Source organism: Callionymus lyra, chromosome 5 (genome assembly GCF_982586985.1).
Source record: "Callionymus lyra chromosome 5, fCalLyr1.hap1.1, whole genome shotgun sequence".
In the NCBI taxonomy this organism is placed as follows: Eukaryota; Metazoa; Chordata; class Actinopteri; order Syngnathiformes; family Callionymidae; genus Callionymus; species Callionymus lyra.
The window spans coordinates 810,254-836,284 of record NC_141822.1 but is presented as its reverse complement, the minus strand read 5'-3'; the positions used below and the strand labels follow the sequence as shown (position 1 = coordinate 836,284).

The following is a 26,031-nucleotide window of genomic DNA, read 5'->3' as shown; positions in this document are numbered from 1 at the left end:
CACTCATGTAAACACACACCCATGTAAACACACACGTATGAACACACACACATGTAAACACACACGTATAAACACACACACATGTAAACACACACCCATGTAAACACACACGTATGAACACACACACATGTAAACACACACGTATGAACACACACACATGTATACACACTCATGTAAACACACACACATGTAAACACACACGTATAAACACACACACATGTAAACACACACGTATAAACACACACACATGTAAACACACACGTATAAACACACACATGTAAACACACACGTATAAACACACACTCATGTAAACACACACACATGTAAACACACTCATGTAAACATACACACATGTAAACACACACGTATAAACACACACTCATGTAAACACACACACATGTAAACACACACGTATAAACACACACTCATGTAAACACACACACATGTAAACACACACGTATAAACACACACACATGTAAACACACACGTATAAACACACACACATGTAAACACACACGTATAAACACACACATGTAAACACACACGTATAAACACACACTCATGTAAACACACACACATGTAAACACACACGTATAAACACACACTCATGTAAACACACACACATGTAAACACACACGTATAAACACACACACATGTAAACACACACGTATAAACACACACATGTAAACACATACGTATAAACACACACATGTAAACACACACGTATAAACACACACTCATGTAAACACACACATATAAACACACATGTATAAACACACATGTATAAACACACACGTATAAACACACACATGTAAACACACATGTATAAACACACACGTATAAACACACACATGTAAACACACATGTAAACACACACATGTATAAACACACACATGTAAACACACACGTATAAACACACACACATGTAAACTATAAACACACACATGTAAACACACACGTATAAACACACACTCATGTAAACACACACACATGTAAACACACATGTATAAACACACACTCATGTAAACACACACACGTATAAACACACACGTATAAACACACACACATGTAAACACACACACATGTAAACACACACGTATAAACACACACATGTCAACACACACGTATAAACACACACATGTAAACACACACGTATAAACACACACTCATGTAAACACACACATATAAACACACATGTATAAACACACATGTATAAACACACACGTATAAACACACACATGTAAACACACATGTAAACACACACATGTAAACACACACATGTATAAACACACACATGTAAAAACACACGTATAAACACACACACATGTAAACACACACATATAAACACACACACATGTAAACACACATGTATAAACACACACGTATAAACACACACATGTAAACACACATGTTAACACACACATGTAAACACACACATGTATAAACACACACATGTAAAAACACACGTATAAACACACACACATGTAAACACACACATATAAACACACACACATGTAAACACACACGTATAAACACACACATGTATAAACACACACACATGTAAGCACACATGTATAAACACACACGTATAAACACACACATGTAAACACACATGTAAAAACACACATGTAAACACACACGTATAAACACACACACATGTAAACACACACGTATAAACACACACATGTATAAACACACACACATGTAAACACACATGTATAAACACACACGTATAAACACACACATGTAAACACACACGTATAAACACACACACATGTAAACACACACATCACAAGTTCTATCACAGGTTCTATTACAGGTTCTATCACAGGTTCTATCACAGGTTCTATTACAGGTTCTATCACAGGTTCTATCACAGGTTCTATTACAGGTCATATCACAGGTTCTATCACAGGTTATATCACAGGTTCTATCACAGGTTCTATCACAGGTTCTATCACAGGTTCTATTACAGGTTCTATTACAGGTTCTATCACAGGTTCTATCACAGGTTATATCACAGGTTCTATTACAGGTTCTATCACAGGTTCTATTACAGGTTCTATCACAGGTTCTATTACAGGTTCTATCACAGGTTCTATTACAGGTTCTATCACAGGTTCTATTACAGGTTCTATCACAGGTTCTATCACAGGTTATATCACAGGTTCTATTACAGGTTCTATCACAGGTTCTATTACAGGTTCTATCACAGGTTCTATCACAGGTTCTATCACAGGTTCTGTCACAGGTTCTATCACAGGTTCTATCACAGGTTCTATCACAGGTCATATCACAGGTCATATCACAGGTTCTATCACAGGTTCTATTACAGGTTCTATCACAGGTTCTATCACAGGTTCTATCACAGGTTCTATCACAGGTTCTATCACAGGTTCTATTACAGGTTCTATCACAGGTTCTATCACAGGTTCTATTACAGGTTCTATCACAGGTCATATCACAGGTTCTATCACGGGTTCTATTACAGGTTCTATCACAGGTTCTATCACAGGTTCTATCACAGGTTCTATCACAGGTTCTGTTTCTATGATGTTGATGGTGTTTCTTCTGACCTCCTTCTAGGAAGGATGAGGTTGACTAAGGTGGTCCATAGGGGGAGATTCAGGCAGTTCTTCCAAGATGGTGTAGTCTGCATCAGAGTCCTGATTTAGGAGGGGCTGAGATGTTCAGCCCACCTTACTAGGACACTATCCTGGTCTTTCAGGACTTTAAGCCCATCTGCTGTTTCCAGGAAGTGATGCAGTGACTTGTTGAGATAGATTTCACGACTTATAAAAGTTGTGAACATCATGAATCACACGTGTCTTCTCCGTCCACCATACGTTCTTCATGGTCCGCAAAGTTCTCTGCACTTCCCGTCGTGCTCTGCCATCTCTGTCTGGAAGGTTGTAGGAAGTTCTTCAGGGTTGATGTGCCTCGTGCTGCTGAGCAGGTTATGGATCCTGCTGATCCTGAAGGGCTGCTGTGACAGTGGACCATTGATGTTCTGAGGTTCTGTTGATCCTGAAGGCTGCTGTGACAGTGGACCATTGATGTTCTGAGGTTCTGTTGATCCTGAAGGCTGCTGTGACAGTGGACCATTGATGTTCTGAGGTTCTGTTGATCCTGAAGGCTGCTGTGACAGTGGACCATTGATGTTCTGAGGTTCTGTTGATCCTGAAGGCTGCTGTGACAGTGGACCATTGATGTTCTGAGGTTCTGTTGATCCTGAAGGCTGCTGTGACAGTGGACCATTGATGTTCTGAGGTTCTGTTGATCCTGAAGGGCTGCTGTGACAGTGGACCATTGATGTTCTGAGGTTCTGTTGATCCTGAAGGCTGCTGTGACAGTGGACCATTGATGTTCTGAGGTTCTGTTGATCCTGAAGGGCTGCTGTGACAGTGGACCATTGATGTTCTGAGGTTCTGTTGATCCTGAAGGCTGCTGTGACTGTGGACCATTGATGTTCTGAGGTTCTGTTGATCCTGAAGGCTGCTGTGACAGTGGACCATTGATGTTCTGAGGTTCTGTTGATCCTGAAGGGCTGCTGTGACAGTGGACCATTGATGTTCTGAGGTTCTGCTGATCCTGAAGGCTGCTGTGACAGTGGACCATTGATGTTCTGAGGTTCTGTTGATCCTGAAGGGCTGCTGTGACAGTGGACCATTGATGTTCTGAGGTTCTATTGATCCTGAAGGCTGCTGTGACAGTGGACCATTGATGTTCTGAGGTTCTGTTGATCCTGAAGGGCTGCTGTGACAGTGGACCATTGATGTTCTGAGGTTCTGTTTATCCTGAAGGCTGCTGTGACAGTGGACCATTGATGTTCTGAGGTTCTGTTGATCCTGAAGGGCTGCTGTGACAGTGGACCATTGATGTTCTGAGGTTCTGTTGATCCTGAAGGGCTGCTGTGACAGTGGACCATTGATGTTCTGAGGTTCTGTTGATCCTGAAGGCTGCTGTGACAGTGGACCATTGATGTTCTGAGGTTCTGTTGATCCTGAAGGCTGCTGTGTTAGTGGACCATTGATGTTCTGAGGTTCTGTTGATCCTGAAGGCTGCTGTGACAGTGGACCATTGATGTTCTGAGGTTCTGTTGATCCTGAAGGGCTGCTGTGACAGTGGACCATTGATGTTCTGAGGTTCTGCTGATCCTGAAGGCTGCTGTGACAGTGGACCATTGATGTTCTGAGGTTCTGTTGATCCTGAAGGCTGCTGTGACAGTGGACCATTGATGTTCTGAGGTTCTGTTGATCCTGAAGGCTGCTGTGACAGTGGACCATTGATGTTCTGAGGTTCTGCTGATCCTGAAGGCTGCTGTGACAGTGGACCATTGATGTTCTGAGGTTATGTTGATCCTGAAGGCTGCTGTGACAGTGGACCATTGATGTTCTGAGGTTCTGTTGATCCTGAAGGCTGCTGTGACAGTGGACCATTGATGTTCTGAGGTTCTGCTGATCCTGAAGGCTGCTGTGACAGTGGACCATTGATGTTCTGAGGTTCTGCTGATCCTGAAGGCTGCTGTGACAGTGGACCATTGATGTTCTGAGGTTCTGTTGATCCTGAAGGCTGCTGTGACAGTGGACCATTGATGTTCTGAGGTTCTGTTTATCCTGAAGGCTGCTGTGACAGTGGACCATTGATGTTCTGAGGTTATGTTGATCCTGAAGGCTGCTGTGACAGTGGACCATTGATGTTCTGAGGTTCTGTTTATCCTGAAGGCTGCTGTGACAGTGGACCATTGATGTTCTGAGGTTATGTTGATCCTGAAGGCTGCTGTGACAGTGGACCATTGATGTTCTGAGGTTCTGTTGATCCTGAAGGCTGCTGTGACAGTGGACCATTGATGTTCTGAGGTTCTGTTGATCCTGAAGGGCTGCTGTGACAGTGGACCATTGATGTACTGAGGTTCTGTTGATCCTGAAGGGCTGCTGTGACAGTGGACCATTGATGTTCTGAGGTTCTGTTGATCGTGAAGGGCTGCTGTGACAGTGGACCATTGATGTTCTGAGGTTCTGTTGATCCTGAAGGGCTGCTGTGACAGTGGACCATTGATGTACTGAGGTTCTGTTGATCCTGAAGGGCTGCTGTGACAGTGGACCATTGATGTTCTGAGGTTCTGTTGATCGTGAAGGGCTGCTGTGACAGTGGACCATTGATGTTATGAGGTTCTGTTGATCCTGAAGGGCTGCTGTGACAGTGGACCATTGATGTTCTGAGGTTCTGTTGATCCTGAAGGGCTGCTGTGACAGTGGACCATTGATGTTCTGAGGTTCTGCTGATCCTGAAGGCTGCTGTGACAGTGGACCATTGATGTTCTGAGGTTCTGTTGATCCTGAAGGCTGCTGTGACAGTGGACCATTGATGTTCTGAGGTTCTGTTGATCCTGAAGGCTGCTGTGACAGTGGACCATTGATGTTCTGAGGTTATGTTGATCCTGAAGGCTGCTGTGACAGTGGACCATTGATGTTCTGAGGTTCTGTTGATCCTGAAGGCTGCTGTGACAGTGGACCATTGATGTTCTGAGGTTCTGTTGATCCTGAAGGCTGCTGTGACAGTGGACCATTGATGTTCTGAGGTTCTGTTGATCCTGAAGGGCTGCTGTGACAGTGGACCATTGATGTACTGAGGTTCTGTTGATCCTGAAGGGCTGCTGTGACAGTGGACCATTGATGTTATGAGGTTCTGTTGATCCTGAAGGGCTGCTGTGACAGTGGACCATTGATGTTCTGAGGTTCTGCTGATCGTGAAGGGCTGCTGTGACAGTGGACCATTGATGTTCTGAGGTTCGGTTGATCCTGAAGGGCTGCTGTGACAGTGGACCATTGATGTTCTGAGGTTCTGCTGATCCTGAAGGCTGCTGTGACAGTGGACCATTGATGTTCTGAGGTTCTGTTGATCCTGAAGGCTGCTGTGACAGTGGACCATTGATGTTCTGAGGTTCTGTCACCACTCAGGAGGTTCTAGCTCCCCTAGTGTCTCAGCCAGGGAGCGATGGAACTCATTCCTAGTCGTGGCATCTTCCAGACGAGCTCAGTCTCATCCTCTTCTACTGGGTCTGTGTTTCCCACAGGGGGCACTTTCATGAGGACCTCGGTGTTGGTCATGTGATGATCTGTCCAGCATCTGCACCTCTGATGGCCCGGGTGTGGAGAAGGTCCCTGATGTCACAGGGCTCTACAATAATAATGATGATAGACGCGACCATCTGTGAGGTCGTTCAGACCTGCCAAAGGAGTCCAAGAGGTTTATGTTCCATGAAGACTTGAGGTTAAAATACTTGTTTCTTCTTCGATCGCAGAAGTTGAATGACCGACAGGTGGTCTGTCCAGGTGAGGGTTGAGTGGGCAGTTTTTAGGCCACCTTTTCTAGGCCCTTCCTTGCTTGAGGTGAGCAGTGTGGTCAGTGTGCCACTCAGATGAAGGTGACCTTTACCCTGTGATGCTGACCTGCAGGGTCTGACTAGGAGCTCCAGGTCTATTCAAACCTGCTCCCCTCAGAAACCCCATCGCCGCCAGACTTTGACCAAATATCCAGGTCAGTTCATCATGGCGCAGTAGGATTTTTTAAGTGCTCTGGGGGTGCGCTATCACCAGTAGCACTATCTTCACCAAGATGGGGTCGGTCTGGTGGCGTGGGACGCCCTGGACGACCAGCTCCCCATCCTAGCTGCAGGAGGCTGCAGGGACCTTAGCTCTTGTTGAGGCCTGTTGTGAAGCACCAGCACATGCTTCTCTGCTGGGGTGCGCTCCCTTAGCCGACATCTCAAAAGACTAACCCACAAGGCAGTGGGTCTATGTGCCCATAGCTGGGCCAGTGGTTGACGGATGTCAGGGCAAGACCACTGGCTGGTGGACCTGAACCCCACATCTCTGGGCCACTGCTGCTCCGAGATCCCCTGCAGTTTAGCCTGGACTGAATATTACCCAGGAGTCTTGCTGGTGGAGAGGCTGGTGCACCGCTACACTACAAACACACACATTAATAAACACACACATTAATAAACACACATTAATAAACACACATTAATAAACACACACATTAATAAACACACATTAATAAACACACGTTAATAAACACACGTTAATAAACACACGTTAATAAACACACATTAATAAACACACACATTAATAAACACACACATTAATAAACACACAATAATAAACACACGTTAATAAACACACGTTAATAAACACACATTAATAAACACACACATTAATAAACACACACATTAATAAACACACAATAATAAACACACAATAATAAACACACGTTAATAAACACACATTAATAAACAAACACATTAATAAACACACATTAATAAACACACATTAATAAACACACATTAATAAACAAACACATTAATAAAAACACATTAATAAACACACGTTAATAAACACACGTTAATAAACACACGTTAATAAACACACACATTAATAAACACACACATTAATAAACACACAATAATAAACACACAATAATAAACACACGTTAATAAACACACATTAATAAACAAACACATTAATAAACACACATTAATAAACACACATTAATAAACACACATTAATAAACACACATTAATAAACAAACACATTAATAAACACACACATTAATAAACACACAAATTAATAAACACACAAATTAATAAACACACATTAATAAACACACATTAATAAACAAACACATTAATAAACACACATTTTTAAACACACATTAATAAACACACATTAATAAACACACACATTAATAAACACACACATTAATAAACACACACATTAATAAACAAACACATTAATAAACACACATTAATAAGCAAACACATTAATAAACACACACATTAATAAACAAACACATTAATAAACACACACATTAATAAACACACATTAATAAACACTAATTAATAAACACACATTAATAAACAAACACATTAATAAACAAACACATTAATAAACACACATTAATAAACACACATTAATAAACACACACAGTAATAAACACACATTAATAAACACACACATTAATAAACAAACACATTAATAAACAAACACATTAATAAACAAACACATTAATAAACACACACATTAATAAACACACACATTAATAAACACACATTAATAAACACACTGCTAAGGTGCAGCTTGTTGTGTATCGTTGTGTTTTGTAAACCAGGTCCTCGTAAGACACAGTTTGTCGATCGTTGTTAATGTTTATTCAACACAAACACCAGAATGTTCATGTGTGTGTCACGTCTCAGTGGATCTTGTGTGTGTTTGTGTTGCAGAGTGTGAAGGTGTCGTGGCAGCCGCCGCCGCACGACACACACAACGGCCTCATCAGCGCCTACAAGATCAAGTACAGGAAGACTGGTCGTCGTGGCGACCAGGAGGCCATCGAGCCCAACAACTATTGGTACCTGTTCACAGGTGAGACACAACAACACAAACTCAACACAACTATTGTCGTTATCCATCCTGGGAAATCAAACACACGGACTCACACTATGGTGTGTAAAATAGATGATTTGATGTGCGTTCATCACTCATAGTTGTGTACGTACACCTGCATGTGTGTGTAGTTGTGTACGTACACCTGCATGTGTGTGTAGTTGTGTACGTACACCTGCATGTGTGTGTAGTTGTGTACGTACACCTGCATGTGTGTGTAGTTGTGTACGTACACCTGCATGTGTGTGTAGTTGTGTACGTACACCTGCATGTGTGTGTAGTTGTGTACGTACACCTGCATGTGTGTGTAGTTGTGTACGTACACATGCATGTGTGTATAGTTATGTACGCACACATGCATGTGTCTGTAGTTTTGTACGCACACATGCATGTGTGTGTAGTTGTGTACGCACACATGCATGTGTGTGTAGTTGTGTACGTACACCTGCATGTGTGTGTAGTTGTGTACGTACACATGCATGTGTCTGTAGTTTTGTACGCACACATGCATGTGTGTGTAGTTGTGTACGCACACATGCATGTTTGTGTAGTTGTGTACGTACACCTGCATGTGTGTGTAGTTGTGTACGTACACCTGCATGTGTGTGTAGTTGTGTACGTACACCTGCATGTGTGTGTAGTTGTGTACGTACACCTGCATGTGTGTGTAGTTGTGTACGTACACCTGCATGTGTGTGTAGTTGTGTACGTACACATGCATGTGTGTATAGTTATGTACGCACACATGCATGTGTCTGTAGTTTTGTACGCACACATGCATGTGTGTGTAGTTGTGTACGCACACATGCATGTGTGTGTAGTTGTGTACATACACATGCATGTGTGTGTAGTTGTGTACGTACACATGCATGTGTGTGTAGTTGTGTACGCACACCTGCATGTGTGTGAGTGTGTGTGCGCGTGCGCGTGCGTGCGTGTGAGTGTGTGTGTGAGTGTGAGTGTGAGTGTGTGTGTGAGTGTGTGTGTGCGTGTGCGTGTGCGTGTGCGTGTGCGTGTGCGTGTGAGTGTGTGTGTGTGTGTGTGTGTGTGTGTGTGAGTGTGAGTGTGTGTGTGAGTGTGTGTGTGTGTGTGTGCGTGTGCGTGTGCGTGTGCGTGTGCGCGTGTGTGTGTGTGTGTGTGTGTGTGTGTGTGTGTGTGTGAGTGTGTGTGTGTGTGTGTGTGTGTGTGTGTGTGTGTGTGTGTGTGTGTGTGTGTGTGTGTGTGTGTGTGTGTGTGTGTGTGTGTGTGTGTGTGTGAGTGTGTGTGTGTGTGTGTGTGTGTGTGTGTGTGTGTGTGTGTGTGTGTGTGTGTGTGTGTGTGTGTGTGTGTGTGTGTGTGTGTGTGTGTGTGTGTGTGTGTGTTTGAACTTTGTACTTGAACGAAGAGATCATTAGTTTGTGCCTCAAACTCTGTCTTTTCCGATTTATGATCAGAGAAACGAAATAATTCAACGTTGATGGTTGAAAACATTCACTAAAGGTGTCTGTGATCAAGTGTGGATCAGATGCAGTGAAACCTTCAGGCTCTGAGGTCAGGATGGTGTCTGCAGGTCTGGAGAAAGGAAGTCAGTACAGTTTCCAGGTGTCGGCCATGACGGAGAACGGAACCGGACCAGCGAGCGACTGGTTCACGGCGGAGACTCCAGAGAACGACCTGGACGGTGAGGACGACCCTGAACACTAGAGTCACTCAGGAATAGTTCATGTCAACACTAGAGTCACTCAGGAATAGTTCATGTCCACACTAGAGTCACTCAGGAATAGTTCATGTCAACACTAGAGTCACTCAGGAATAGTTCATGTCAACACTAGAGTCACTCAGGAATAGTTCATGTCAACACTAGAGTCACTCAGGAATAGTTCATGTCCACACTAGAGTCACTCAGGAATAGTTCATGTCAACACTAGAGTCACTCAGGAATAGTTCATGTCAACACTAGAGTCACTCAGGAATAGTTCATGTCAACACTAGAGTCACTCAGGAATAGTTCATGTCAACACTAGAGTCACTCAGGAATAGTTCATGTCAACATTAGAGTCACTCAGGAATAGTTCATGTCAACATTAGAGTCACTCAGGAATAGTTCATGTCAACATTAGAGTCACTCAGGAATAGTTCATGTCCACACTAGAGTCACTCAGGAATAGTTCATGTCAACACTAGAGTCACTCAGGAATAGTTCATGTCAACACTAGAGTCACTCAGGAATAGTTCATGTCAACACTAGAGTCACTCAGGAATAGTTCATGTCAACACTAGAGTCACTCAGGAATAGTTCATGTCAACATTAGAGTCACTCAGGAATAGTTCATGTCAACATTAGAGTCACTCAGGAATAGTTCATGTCAACATTAGAGTCACTCAGGAATAGTTCATGTCCACACTAGAGTCACTCAGGAATAGTTCATGTCAACACTAGAGTCACTCAGGAATAGTTCATGTCAACACTAGAGTCACTCAGGAATAGTTCATGTCCACACTAGAGTCACTCAGGAATAGTTCATGTCAACACTAGAGTCACTCAGGAATAGTTCATGTCAACACTAGAGTCACTCAGGAATAGTTCATGTCAACACTAGAGTCACTCAGGAATAGTTCATGTCAACACTAGAGTCACTCAGGAATAGTTCATGTCAACACTAGAGTCACTCAGGAATAGTTCATGTCAACACTAGAGTCACTCAGGAATAGTTCATGTCAACACTAGAGTCACTCAGGAATAGTTCATGTCCACACTAGAGTCACTCAGGAATAGTTCATGTCAACACTAGAGTCACTCAGGAATAGTTCATGTCAACACTAGAGTCACTCAGGAATAGTTCATGTCAACACTAGAGTCACTCAGGAATAGTTCATGTCAACACTAGAGTCACTCAGGAATAGTTCATGTCAACACTAGAGTCACTCAGGAATAGTTCATGTCAACACTAGAGTCACTCAGGAATAGTTCATGTCAACACTAGAGTCACTCAGGAATAGTTCATGTCCACACTAGAGTCACTCAGGAATAGTTCATGTCAACACTAGAGTCACTCAGGAATAGTTCATGTCAACACTAGAGTCACTCAGGAATAGTTCATGTCAACACTAGAGTCACTCAGGAATAGTTCATGTCAACACTAGAGTCACTCAGGAATAGTTCATGTCAACATTAGAGTCACTCAGGAATAGTTCATGTCAACATTAGAGTCACTCAGGAATAGTTCATGTCAACATTAGAGTCACTCAGGAATAGTTCATGTCCACACTAGAGTCACTCAGGAATAGTTCATGTCAACACTAGAGTCACTCAGGAATAGTTCATGTCAACACTAGAGTCACTCAGGAATAGTTCATGTCAACACTAGAGTCACTCAGGAATAGTTCATGTCAACACTAGAGTCACTCAGGAATAGTTCATGTCAACATTAGAGTCACTCAGGAATAGTTCATGTCAACATTAGAGTCACTCAGGAATAGTTCATGTCAACATTAGAGTCACTCAGGAATAGTTCATGTCCACACTAGAGTCACTCAGGAATAGTTCATGTCAACACTAGAGTCACTCAGGAATAGTTCATGTCAACACTAGAGTCACTCAGGAATAGTTCATGTCAACACTAGAGTCACTCAGGAATAGTTCATGTCAACACTAGAGTCACTCAGGAATAGTTCATGTCAACACTAGAGTCACTCAGGAATAGTTCATGTCAACACTAGAGTCACTCAGGAATAGTTCATGTCAACACTAGAGTCACTCAGGAATAGTTCATGTCAACACTAGAGTCACTCAGGAATAGTTCATGTCAACACTAGAGTCACTCAGGAATAGTTCATGTCAACACTAGAGTCACTCAGGAATAGTTCATGTCAACACTAGAGTCACTCAGGAATAGTTCATGTCCACACTAGAGTCACTCAGGAATAGTTCATGTCAACACTAGAGTCACTCAGGAATAGTTCATGTCAACACTAGAGTCACTCAGGAATAGTTCATGTCAACATTAGAGTCACTCAGGAATAGTTCATGTCAACATTAGAGTCACTCAGGAATAGTTCATGTCAACATTAGAGTCACTCAGGAATAGTTCATGTCCACACTAGAGTCACTCAGGAATAGTTCATGTCAACACTAGAGTCACTCAGGAATAGTTCATGTCAACACTAGAGTCACTCAGGAATAGTTCATGTCCACACTAGAGTCACTCAGGAATAGTTCATGTCAACACTAGAGTCACTCAGGAATAGTTCATGTCAACACTAGAGTCACTCAGGAATAGTTCATGTCAACACTAGAGTCACTCAGGAATAGTTCATGTCAACACTAGAGTCACTCAGGAATAGTTCATGTCAACACTAGAGTCACTCAGGAATAGTTCATGTCAACACTAGAGTCACTCAGGAATAGTTCATGTCAACACTAGAGTCACTCAGGAATAGTTCATGTCAACACTAGAGTCACTCAGGAATAGTTCATGTCAACACTAGAGTCACTCAGGAATAGTTCATGTCAACACTAGAGTCACTCAGGAATAGTTCATGTCCACACTAGAGTCACTCAGGAATAGTTCATGTCAACACTAGAGTCACTCAGGAATAGTTCATGTCAACACTAGAGTCACTCAGGAATAGTTCATGTCAACATTAGAGTCACTCAGGAATAGTTCATGTCAACATTAGAGTCACTCAGGAATAGTTCATGTCAACATTAGAGTCACTCAGGAATAGTTCATGTCCACACTAGAGTCACTCAGGAATAGTTCATGTCAACACTAGAGTCACTCAGGAATAGTTCATGTCAACACTAGAGTCACTCAGGAATAGTTCATGTCAACACTAGAGTCACTCAGGAATAGTTCATGTCAACACTAGAGTCACTCAGGAATAGTTCATGTCAACACTAGAGTCACTCAGGAATAGTTCATGTCAACACTAGAGTCACTCAGGAATAGTTCATGTCAACACTAGAGTCACTCAGGAATAGGAATAGGAATAAAAGACAGGAAGTGAGACAGGAAGTGAGACAGGAAATGAGACAGAAAGTGAGACAGGTTAGTCTTTCCCTCGAGGGTTAAAGGTCGAAATAATCTGGTTTCGTCCTGACGTCTCTTATTAGGGCTTTAATGGTTAGCATGTGGCTGTTAGCATCCGAGGCTCGCGTGTTTGCTGATTCATGATGATGTCACTGTGTTCTTAGAGAGTCAGGTTCCAGATCAGCCCAGTTCCCTCCACGTCCGACCTCTGCCCAACAGCATCATCATGTCCTGGACCCCCCCCCTGAGCCCCAACATCCTGGTCCGCGGCTACATCATCGGCTACGGCGTCGGAAGTCCTTACGCTGAGACGGTTCGAGTGGACAACAAACAAAGATACTTCTCTATCGAAGACCTGGGTGAGTGTGTACTAGTACACGACACACTGATGCTAGTACACGACACACTGATGCTAGTACACGACACACTGATGCTAGTACACGACACACTGATGCTAGTACACGACACACTGATGCTAGTACACGACACACTGATGCTAGTACACGACACACTGATGCTAGTACACGACACACTGATGCTAGTACACGACACACTGATGCTAGTACACGACACACTGATGCTAGTACACGACACACTGATGCTAGTACACGACACACTGATGCTAGTACACGACACACTGATGCTAGTACACGGCACACTGATGCTAGTACACGACACACTGATGCTAGTACACGACACACTGATGCTAGTACACGGCACACTGATGCTAGTACACGACACACTGATGCTAGTACACGACACACTGATGCTAGTACACGACACACTGATGCTAGTACACGGCACACTGATGCTAGTACACGGCACACTGATGCTAGTACACGGCACACTGATGCTAGTACACGGCACACTGATGCTAGTACACGACACACTGATGCTAGTACACGACACACTGATGCTAGTACACGACACACTGATGCTAGTACACGACACACTGATGCTAGTACACGACACACTGATGCTAGTACACGACACACTGATGCTAGTACACGGCACACTGATGCTAGTACACGACACACTGATGCTAGTACACGGCACACTGATGCTAGTACACGACACACTGATGCTAGTACACGACACGCTGATGCTAGTACACGACACACTGATGCTAGTACACGACACGCTGATGCTAGTACACGACACGCTGATGCTAGTACACGACACACTGATGCTAGTACACGACACACTGATGCTAGTACACGACACACTGATGCTAGTACACGACACACTGATGCTAGTACACGACACACTGATGCTAGTACACGACACACTGATGCTAGTACACGACACACTGATGCTAGTACACGACACACTGATGCTAGTACACGACACACTGATGCTAGTACACGACACACTGATGCTAGTACACGACACACTGATGCTAGTACACGACACACTGATGCTAGTACACGGCACACTGATGCTAGTACACGGCACACTGATGCTAGTACACGACACACTGATGCTAGTACACGACACACTGATGCTAGTACACGACACACTGATGCTAGTACACGGCACACTGATGCTAGTACACGGCACACTGATGCTAGTACACAACACACTGATGCTAGTACACGGCACACTGATGCTAGTACACGACACACTGATGCTAGTACACGACACACTGATGCTAGTACACGACACACTGATGCTAGTACACGGCACACTGATGCTAGTACACGACACACTGATGCTAGTACACGACACACTGATGCTAGTACACGACACACTGATGCTAGTACACGACACACTGATGCTAGTACAGGACACACTGACGCTAGTACACGACACACTGATGCTAGTACACGGCACACTGATGCTAGTACACGACACACTGATGCTAGTACACGACACGCTGATGCTAGTACACGACACACTGATGCTAGTACACGACACACTGATGCTAGTACACGGCACACTGATGCTAGTACACGACACACTGATGCTAGTACACGTACACACATATGAAATACATGTATATAATATGTTAAACAATACATGTTTATCATATATTATATACATGTATATAATATGTTAAACAATACATGTTTATCATATATTATATACATGTATATAATACATGATATACATGTAACATACTGTCATTGATCTGATGTATATATATTGATTGATTATTATATTGATCATATATATATATATATTGATTGAATATTATATTGATCATATATATTGATTGATTATTATATTGATCATATATATATTGATTGATTATTATATTGATCATATATATATATATTGATTGATTATTATATTGATCATATATATTGATTGATTATTATATTGATCATATATATATTGATTGATTATCATATTGATCATATATATATATATATATATATATATATTGATTGATTGATTGATTATTATATTGATCATATATATATATATTGATTAATTATTATATTGATCATATATATATATATACTGATTGATTGATTATCATATTGATCAGATATATTGATCAGAGCACGTACATAGGAACTATAAATCAGTCAAAATTATCAAGAATCTGTGAAACTTGACGACTTGTTATTAAAAGTGTCTCCATGGAGACTGACGTAAACAGAAGGTGATCTCAGGTGGCGTGTTGGTGGAAACACACCTGTCAATCACATGTGGGAGACTTAAGCAACTATGGTTAATAATAAGAACGTCACTGGTGTCTCCTCTAGAGCCCAGCTCGCACTACGTGATCTCCCTGAAGGCCTTCAACAACGCTGGAGAAGGAGTTCCTCTGTACGAGAGCGCCGTCACTCGCTCGCTCACAGGTGAGTTAACATTCAACACACCAGCTCACCTGAGCAGGTGAGTTAACATTCAACACACCAGCTCACCTGAGCAGGTGAGTTAACATTCAACACACCAGCTCACCTGAGCAGGTGAGTTAACATTCAACACCAGCTCACCTGAGCAGGTGAGTTAACATTCAACACCAGCTCACTGTGTGTGTGTGTGTGTGTGTGTGTGTGTGTGTGTGTGTGTGTGTGTGTGTGTGTGTGTGTGTGTGTGAGTGTGAGTGTGAGTGTGAGTGTGAGTGTGAGTGTGTGTGTGTGTGTGTGTGTGTGTGTGTGTGTGTGTGTGTGTGTGTGTGTGTGTGTAAAGACTCGTGTGTTTAAACCCTTGTGTTTGTTGTCTGTAGTTTCGAGGTCACAGAGCTGGAATCATGTGACCTTTGACCTCCAGCTCTGTGACGTGCTTCTTCTTCAGGTGTTCCTCAGACTCACCTGACGACCTTCTCGAGACTCAGATCCACACGAGTCGTTACAACACCATCATTCTCAGTGTTGAGTCGCTCGTGGATCTGTGACTCGACTTCTGTTCGTAGCCACTTCCTGTTTCTCACCTTCTACTTCCTGTTTCTCACCTTCTTCTTCTTCTTCTCGTCATCTTCATCTCCTGCATGACCCCCATGACCCCCACTAACATAGACCCCGTCGACCCCTCAGAGGACGACCTCTTCCACCTCTTTGATAAATACCCGACTCCCATGCCAGACACCAGCAGCCCCATGATCCCCCCGGTGGGGGTCCAGGCCGTGGCTCTGTCGTCCGACTCCGTCCGGGTGTCCTGGGCAGACAACTCCATGATGAAGAACCAGAAGATCTCAGACGTGCATTTCTACTCCGTCAAGTGGAGGACCAGCTACTCCAGCAGTGGCAAGTACAAGGTAGTGACTCGTGGTGTGACTCGTCATCTGACTCGTGGTGTGACTCGTGGTGTGACTCACTCAAGTCTTCTTGTCAAGTCTGCAGACACCACGGCTCTGAGTCACTCAGTCACGGGCCTGAAACCCAACACCATGTATGAGTTTGCTGTCATGGTAACCAAAGGTCGAAAGTCAAGCACCTGGAGCATGACGGCACACGCCACCACCTACGAAGCAGGTAAGCATGTGATGTCACCGATGACCTTAAATGTGACCTCATAAGTGACCTCATAAGTGACCTCAAACTTGACCTCACAGGTGACCTCAGACTTGACGTCATAGGTGACCTCAGACTTGACCTCACAGGTGACCTCAGATTTGACCCCCACAGGTGACCTCAGATTTGACCTCACAGGTGACCTAAGAGGTGATCTCAGACTTGACGTCACAAGTGACCTGACAGGTGAGCTCAGAGGTGACCTCAAACTTGACCTCACAGGTGACCTCAAACTTAACCTCTCAGTTGACCTCAGATTTGACCTCAGACTTGACCTCAGACTTGAACTCAGACTTGACCTCAGACTTGACCTCAGACTTGACCTCAGATTTGACCTCACAAGTGACCTCACAGGTGAACTCAAACTTGACCTCACAGGTGACCTCAGAATTGAACTCACAGTTTACCTAAGAGGTGACTTCAGACTTGACCTCACAGGTGACCTAAGAGGTGGCCTAAGACTTGACCTCAGACTTGACCTCACAGGTGACCTCAGAATTGAACTCACAGTTTACCTAAGACTTGACTTCAGACTTGACCTCACAAGTGACCTCAGAGGTGACCTCACAGGTGACCTAAGAGGTGACTTCAGACTTGACCTCACAGGTGACCTCAGAATTGAACTCACAGTTTACCTAAGAGGTGACTTCAGACTTGACCTCACAGGTGACCTAAGAGGTGGCCTAAGACTTGACCTCAGACTTGACCTCACAGGTGACCTCAGAATTGAACTCACAGTTTACCTAAGAGGTGACTTCAGACTTGACCTCACAGGTGACCTCAGAATTGAACTCACAGTTTACCTAAGACTTGACTTCAGACTTGACCTCACAGGTGACCTAAGAGGTGGCCTAAGACTTGACTTCAGACTTGACCTCACAAGTGACCTCAGAGGTGACCTCACAGGTGACTTCAGACTTGACCTCACAGGTGACCTCAGAATTGAACTCACAGTTTATCTAAGAGTTGACTTCAGACTTGACCTCACAAGTGACCTCAGACTTGACCTCACAGCTGACCTCAGACTTGACCTCACAGCTGACCTCAGACTTGACCTCACAAGTGACCTCAGACTTGACCTCACAGCTGACCTCAGACTTGACCTCACAGCTGACCTCAGACTTGACCTCACAGGTGACCTCAGAATTGAACTCACAGTTTACCTAAGAGTTGACTTCAGACTTGACCTCACAAGTGACCTCAGACTTGACCTCACAGCTGACCTCAGACTTGACCTCACAAGTGACCTCGGAGGTGACCTCACAGGTGACCTAATAGGTGACCTCAGACTTGACCTCACAGCTGACCTCAGACTTGACCTCACAGCTGACCTCAGACTTGACCTCACAAGTGACCTCGGAGGTGACCTCACAGGTGACCTAAGAGGTGACCTCAGACTTGACCTCACAGCTGACCTCAGACTTGACCTCACTTCTTGTCGTCCACACATGTTCCTCTGAAGTTCTCATCAGACGCTCACAGAGAGAAAATGGTCCATTTGTTGCGAAAGAAGTGAAATGTTGTGCGATTGTTGTTTTCGATGTGAAAGAGGATTCGTGTGCGACTGATGAGGCGAAGGATGAAAGTGACAGATGTTTTATAATGAAGCCATTAGCTCAACCGTCAGTTTGAGAAGACGCTGGAGGAAGATGGTGGAAGAAGTTAACAAGAAACACGTTCTTCAAGAAACATTCGTTAACGTCTCTGAGAAGAACTCGAGGGTCAACGAAGGGACTTCAAACCTATTAAAACATCAAGTGACACTTCAGAGGTTCTTCAGATCTTCACAACATCTCACTGGCCTTTGACAAGTTCTTCTGAGTTTGAGGGAAACTTTCATCAGAGATGTTTAGAAAAGATCAAAGAGAACAAGTTCTTCTTCTTTTTACCTCATTTGGAAACAGTTTGACCAACAAACTGGAGAAAATAGTATTGCTTTTGTTGTTGTTTATTGTTGTTGTTGTTGTTTTTGTTTTTGCTGTTGTTGTTGTTGCTGTAGTGGTTGTTGCTTTTGTTGTTGTTTATTGTTGTTGTTGTTGTTTTTGTTTTTGCTGTTGTTGTTGTTGCTGTAGTGGTTGTTGCTTTTGTTGTTGTTTATTGTTGTTGTTCTTTTTGTTTTTGCTGTTGTTGTTGTTGCTGTTGTTGCTGTAGTGGTTGTTGCTTTTGTTGTTGTTTATTGTTGTTGTTCTTTTTGTTTTTGCTGTTGTTGTTGTTGCTGTGATGGGTGTTGCTGTTGTTTGTTGTTTTTGCTGTTGCTGTTGTTGTTATTGTTGTTGTTGTTGTTGCTGTAGTGGTTGTTGCTGTTGTTGTTGTTTTTTGTTTTTGCTGTTGTTGTTGTTGTTTATTGTTGTAATTGTTTTTTTATTTTGTTTTTGTTGCTGTAGTGGTTGTTGCTGTTGTTGTTGTTTTTTGTTTTTGCTGTTGTTGTTGTTTATTGTTGTAGTTGTTTTTTGATTTTGTTGCTGCTGCTGTGGTGGGTGTTGCTGTTGTTTGTTGTTTTTTGTTTTTGCTGTTGTTGTTTATTGTTGTAGTGGTTGTTGCTGTTGTTGTTGTTTTTTGTTTTTGCTGTTGTTGTTTATTGTTGTAGTTGTTTTTTGATTTTGTTGCTGCTGCTGTGGTGGGTGTTGCTGTTGTTTGTTGTTTTTTGTTTTTGCTGTTGTTGTTTATTGTTGTAGTGGTTGTTGCTGTTGTTGTTGTTTTTTGTTTTTGCTGTTGTTGTTTATTGTTGTAGTTGTTTTTTGATTTTGTTGTTGTTGCTGTGGTGGTTGTTGCTGTTGTTTTGGTTTTTGCTGTTGTTGTTATTGTTGTTGTTGTTGTTGCTGTAGTGGTTGTTGCTGTTGTTGTTGTTTTTTGTTTTTGCTGTTGTTGTTGTTGTTTATTGTTGTAGTTGTTTTTTGATTGTGTTGTTGTTGCTGTGGTGGTTGTTGCTGTTGTTTGTTGTTTTTTGTTTTTGCTGTTGTTGTTTATTGTTGTAGTTGTTTTTGATTTTGTTGTTGTTGCTGTGGTGCAACAACCACCACAGCAACAACAACACAATCAAAAACAACTTGTTTGTTAGAGCATGGAACCATCAATAGAACCATGGAACCATCAATAGAACCATGGAACCATCAATAGAACCATAGAACCATCAATAGAACCATGGAACCATCAATAGAACCATAGAACCATCAATAGAACCATGGAACCATCAATAGAACCATGGAACCATCAATAGAACCATGGAACCATCAATAGAACCATGGAACCATCAATAGAACCATGGAACCATCAATAGAACCATGGAACCATCAATAGAACCATGGAACCATCAATAGAACCATGGAACCATCAATAGAACCATGGAACCATCAATAGAACCATGGAACCATCAATAGAACCATGGAACCATCAATAGAACCATGGAACCATCAATAGAACCATAGAACCATCAATAGAACCATGGAACCATCAATAGAACCATAGAACCATCAATAGAACCATAGAACCATCAATAGAACCATGGAACCATCAATAGAACCATGGAACCATCAATAGAACCATGGAACCATCAATAGAACCATGGAACCATCAATAGAACCATAGAACCATCAATAGAACCATGGAACCATCAATAGAACCATAGAACCATCAATAGAACCATGGAACCATCAATAGAACCATGGAACCATCACTCATAGAACGTGACTCTCTGTCTCCAGCACCGAGCTCTGCCCCCAAAGACTTGACTGTGATCAGCAGAGAAGGTCGGCCTCGATCCGTCCTCATCAGTTGGCAGCCGCCTATGGAGGCCAACGGACGAATCACAGGTGAGAATCCTGGGATCATCTCATCCAATCAAAACACACATACGCACGAACAAGCACACACACACACACACACACACTCACACACACACTCACACACACTCACACACACACACACACACACACACACACACTCACACACACACACACTCACACACACTCACACACTCACACACACACACACACACACTCACACACACACACACACACACACACACACTCACACACACACACACACACACTCACACACACTCACACACTCACACACACACACACACACACACACTCACACACACACACACACACTCACACACACACACACACACACACACACACACACACACACACACACACACACACACACACTCACACACACACACACACTCACACACTCACACACACACACACACACACACACACTCACACGCACGCACACACACACACGCACGTATATTCATCGATAAAAGTATATGAAATATTTGTGTACATTGTGTTGACCTTCTAGTGTAGTTGTGTGACGTTGCTGTCGACCTTCAAGGTTACATCTTGTACTTCACGCTGGAGAAGAACCTGCCCATCGACGACTGGCTGATGGAGAGCATCAGTGGAGACCGACTCACGCACCAGGTCTCGGACCTCAGCCTGGACACGCTGTACTACTTCAGGATCCAGGCCAAGAACACCAAAGGAGTCGGACCTCTGTCGGAGCCGGTCCACTTCAGGACCGCCAAAGGTTTGTGTAGTTAGTCGTCGTGGAGATTGACGTGTGACTCCATCTTCTTCTTCTTCAGTGGAACATCCAGATAAAATGGCCAACGATCAAGGTACGATCTTCAATCTACACAACACGACAACACAACTGACCTGATGTTTGTTTTCCTTCCTGTTTGACTCAATGTTGACCTCTGACCTTGCTGCGACCCTCAGGGCGAGGAGGAGACAACACTTACTGGCCCTCAGACAACAACCTGGTGGACAGAAGCATCAACGGTAAAACATGGTCTTGATTGACAGGTGTCGAACGTGCATCACCACTGGTCGTCGAGAGAATCTTTGTTGCTCCAGGTTTGTCTCCAGGTGTGAGTCTGTGATGGTGCAGATTTGACCTTGACCTTCATCCTCCAGAGGTCACGAGGTCGAAGCTCATCAGAATCTTTGTCATCGTGTCCTGACATGAAGTCGTTACATTGAACACGTATAAAGTTGTTACATTGAACATTGAACACGTATGAAGTCGTTACATTGAACATTGAACACGTATGAAGTCGTTACATTGAACATTGAACACGTATGTAGTCGTTACATTGAACATTGAACACGTATGTAGTCGTTACATTGAACACGTATGTAGTCGTTACATTGAACACCTATGTAGTCGTTACATTGAACATTGATCACGTACGTAGTCGTTACATTGAACACGTATGTAGTCGTTACATTGAACACGTATGTAGTCGTTACATTGAACACGTATGTAGTCGTTACATTGAACACGTATGTAGTCGTTACATTGAACACGTATGTAGTCGTTACATTGAACACGTATGTAGTCGTTACATTGAACACGTATGTAGTCGTTACATTGAACACGTATGTAGTCGTTACATTGAACACCTATGTAGTCGTTACATTGAACATTGATCACGTACGTAGTCGTTACATTGAACACGTATGTAGTCGTTACATTGAACACGTATGTAGTCGTTACATTGAACACGTATGTAGTCGTTACATTGAACACGTACGTAGTCGTTACATTGAACACGTATGTAGTCGTTACATTGAACACGTATGTAGTCGTTACATTGAACACGTATGTAGTCGTTACATTGAACATTGAACACGTATGAAGTCTTTACAATGAACATTGAACACGTATGTAGTCGTTACATTGAACATTGAACACGTATGAAGTCGTTACATTAAACACATATGTAGTCGTTACATTGAACACGTATGAAGTCGTTACATTGAACACGTATGAAGTCGTTACATTGAACACGTATGTAGTCGTTACATTGAACACGTATGAAGTCGTTACAATGAACACGTATGTTGTCGTTACATTGAACACGTATGAAGTCGTTACATTAAACACATATGTAGTCGTTACATTGAACACGTATGTAGTCGTTACATTGAACACGTATGTAGTCGTTACATTGAACACGTATGAAGTCGTTACAATGAACACGTATGTTGTCGTTACATTGAACACGTATGAAGTCGTTACATTGAACACGTATGTAGTCGTTACATTGAACACGTATGAAGTCGTTACATTGAACACGTATGAAGTCGTTACATTGAACACGTATGTAGTCGTTACATTGAACACGTATGTAGTCGTTACATTGAACACGTATGTAGTCGTTACATTGAACACGTATGAAGTCGTTACATTGAACACGTATGAAGTCGTTACATTGAACACGTATGAAGTCGTTACATTGAACACGTATGAAGTCGTTACATTGAACACGTATGTAGTCGTTACATTGAACACGTATGTAGTCGTTACATTGAACACGTATGAAGTCGTTACATTGAACACATTCTGTTCATCCTTCAGATGTTGCTTCTTCACTCTTTCTTCTCTCACTCTTCTGTTCATCCTTCGTTTCCTTCAGAGTCTCCGGTGGGTCAGATGCGCCCCCCCCACGGCAGTGCCACGCCCCAGAAGAACAGTAACCTGCTGGTCATCGTCGTGGTGTCGGTGGGCGCCGTGACGGTGGTGGTCGTGGTCATCGTGGCGTTGATCTGCACCAGGCGCTCCTCGGCCCAGCAGAGGAAGTAAGAGCCGTCAATCATGTGCTCGGAGCCGTCAATCATGTGCTCGGAGCCGTCAATCATGTGCTCGGAGCCGTCAGTCATGTGCTCGGAGCCGTCAGTCATGTGCTCGGAGCCGTCAGTCATGTGCTCGGAGCCGTCAGTCATGTGCTCGGAGCCGTCAGTCATGTGCTCGGAGCCGTCAATCATGTGCTCGGAGCCGTCAGTCATGTGCTCGGAGCCGTCAGTCATGTGCTCGGAGCCGTCAGTCATGTGCTCGGAGCCGTCAGTCATGTGCTCGGAGCCGTCAGTCATGTGCTCGGAGCCGTCAGTCATGTGCTCGGAGCCGTCAGTCATGTGCTCGGAGCCGTCAGTCATGTGCTCGGAGCCGTCAGTCATGTGCTCGGAGCCGTCAGTCATGTGCTCGGAGCCGTCAGTCATGTGCTCGGAGCCGTCAGTCATGTGCTCGGAGCCGTCAGTCATGTGCTCGGAGCCGTCAGTCATGTGCTCGGAGCCGTCAGTCATGTGCTCGGAGCCGTCAGTCATGTGCTCGGAGCCGTCAGTCATGTGCTCGGAGCCGTCAGTCATGTGCTCGGAGCCGTCAGTCATGTGCTCGGAGCCGTCAGTCATGTGCTCGGAGCCGTCAGTCATGTGCTCGGAGCCGTCAGTCATGTGCTCGGAGCCGTCAGTCATGTGCTCGGAGCCGTCAATCATGTGCTCGGAGCCGTCAGTCATGTGCTCGGAGCCGTCAATCATGTGCTCGGAGCCGTCAGTCATGTGCTCGGAGCCGTCAGTCATGTGCTCGGACGCTCACATGACTTAGTTATAGTCGTTATTTATATTTAGAGAATATAATTCAGAAGCAACGATCATGTGACCTCCATACTGACAGAGAGCGCAGCCTCCCGTCAAGCAGCTCATTTGAGTCTTATTGTCTTTTTTCCAAAACTGCCTCCAACATTCATGAAACTCAATGGTTGACTTATTTGTTGTAAAATAACATAACAACACTGTTATTATACCATCTAACCATAACAATAATAATGATGATGCGTCAGCAGTAGGATTGTGACTCACTGATGCAACAATACGGTTCATAAGGTCTCACTTCAAGCCAGTGAAAGAGTCACTAATGCTACACATTTGTGCGTCTGTTTGTGCGTCTGTGTGCAAGTGTCGACCATCTGTCTGGGGCTGTGCTGCCTCTGCTGCTCCATCACAAGTCAGATGTTTCCCACGACACGCCAGACCATGAATAATTATCGCGTTAACCAGAAATATTTCCTCACGTCCTGATCAATGTTGTGTTGAGCTGTGGAATACAAACAACAACACAAAACGTACACAACATGCTAACCTAGCTTCACGAGGTCATGCTATACTAGCTTCAAAAGGTCATGCTAACCTAGCTTCACGAGGTCATGCTAACCTAGCTTCACGAGGTCATGCTATACTAGCTTCAAAAGGTCATGCTAACCTAGCTTCACGAGGTCATGCTAACCTAGCTTCACGAGGTCATCCTAACCTAGCTTCACGAGGTCATGCTAACCTAGCTTCACGAGGCTATGCTATACTAGCTTCACGAGGTCATGCTAACCTAGCTTCACAAGGTCATGCTATACTAGCTTCAAAAGGTCATGCTAACCTAGCTTCACGAGGTCATGCTAACCTAGCTTCAAAAGGTCATGCTAACCTAGCTTCACAAGGTCATGCTAACCTAGCTTCACGAGGTCATCCTAACCTAGCTTCACGAGGTCATGCTAACCTAGCTTCACGAGGCTATGCTATACTAGCTTCACGAGGCTATGCTATACTAGCTTCACAAGGTCATGCTAGCCTAGCTTCATGAGGTCATGCTAACATAGCTTCACAAGGTCATGCTAACCTAGCTTCACGTGGCTATGCTAACCTAGCTTCATGAGGCTATGCTAACCTAGCTTCACAAGGCTATGCTAACCTAGCTTCACAAGGTCATGCTAACCTAGCTTCACAAGGTCATGCTAACCTAGCTTCACAAGGCTATGCTAACCTA

The 26,031-nt window shown here is 43.7% G+C and overlaps 1 protein-coding gene across 1 annotated transcript in view; it reads left to right on the top strand.

The window, feature by feature from the left end:
• dcc (DCC netrin 1 receptor) overlaps positions 1 to 26,031 on the top strand; it is a gene marked incomplete at its 5' end in the record, with an annotated part of 60,749 nt that overhangs the window by 9,256 nt on the left and 25,462 nt on the right. The window contains 11 exon segments of the mRNA XM_087790406.1: positions 8,285 to 8,426; positions 9,997 to 10,107; positions 13,624 to 13,818; positions 16,174 to 16,269; positions 16,930 to 17,168; positions 17,247 to 17,385; positions 21,126 to 21,233; positions 21,769 to 21,963; positions 22,022 to 22,054; positions 22,158 to 22,220; positions 23,861 to 24,023. Of these exon segments, the coding sequence (XP_087646532.1) occupies positions 8,285 to 8,426; positions 9,997 to 10,107; positions 13,624 to 13,818; positions 16,174 to 16,269; positions 16,930 to 17,168; positions 17,247 to 17,385; positions 21,126 to 21,233; positions 21,769 to 21,963; positions 22,022 to 22,054; positions 22,158 to 22,220; positions 23,861 to 24,023 (1,484 nt within the window).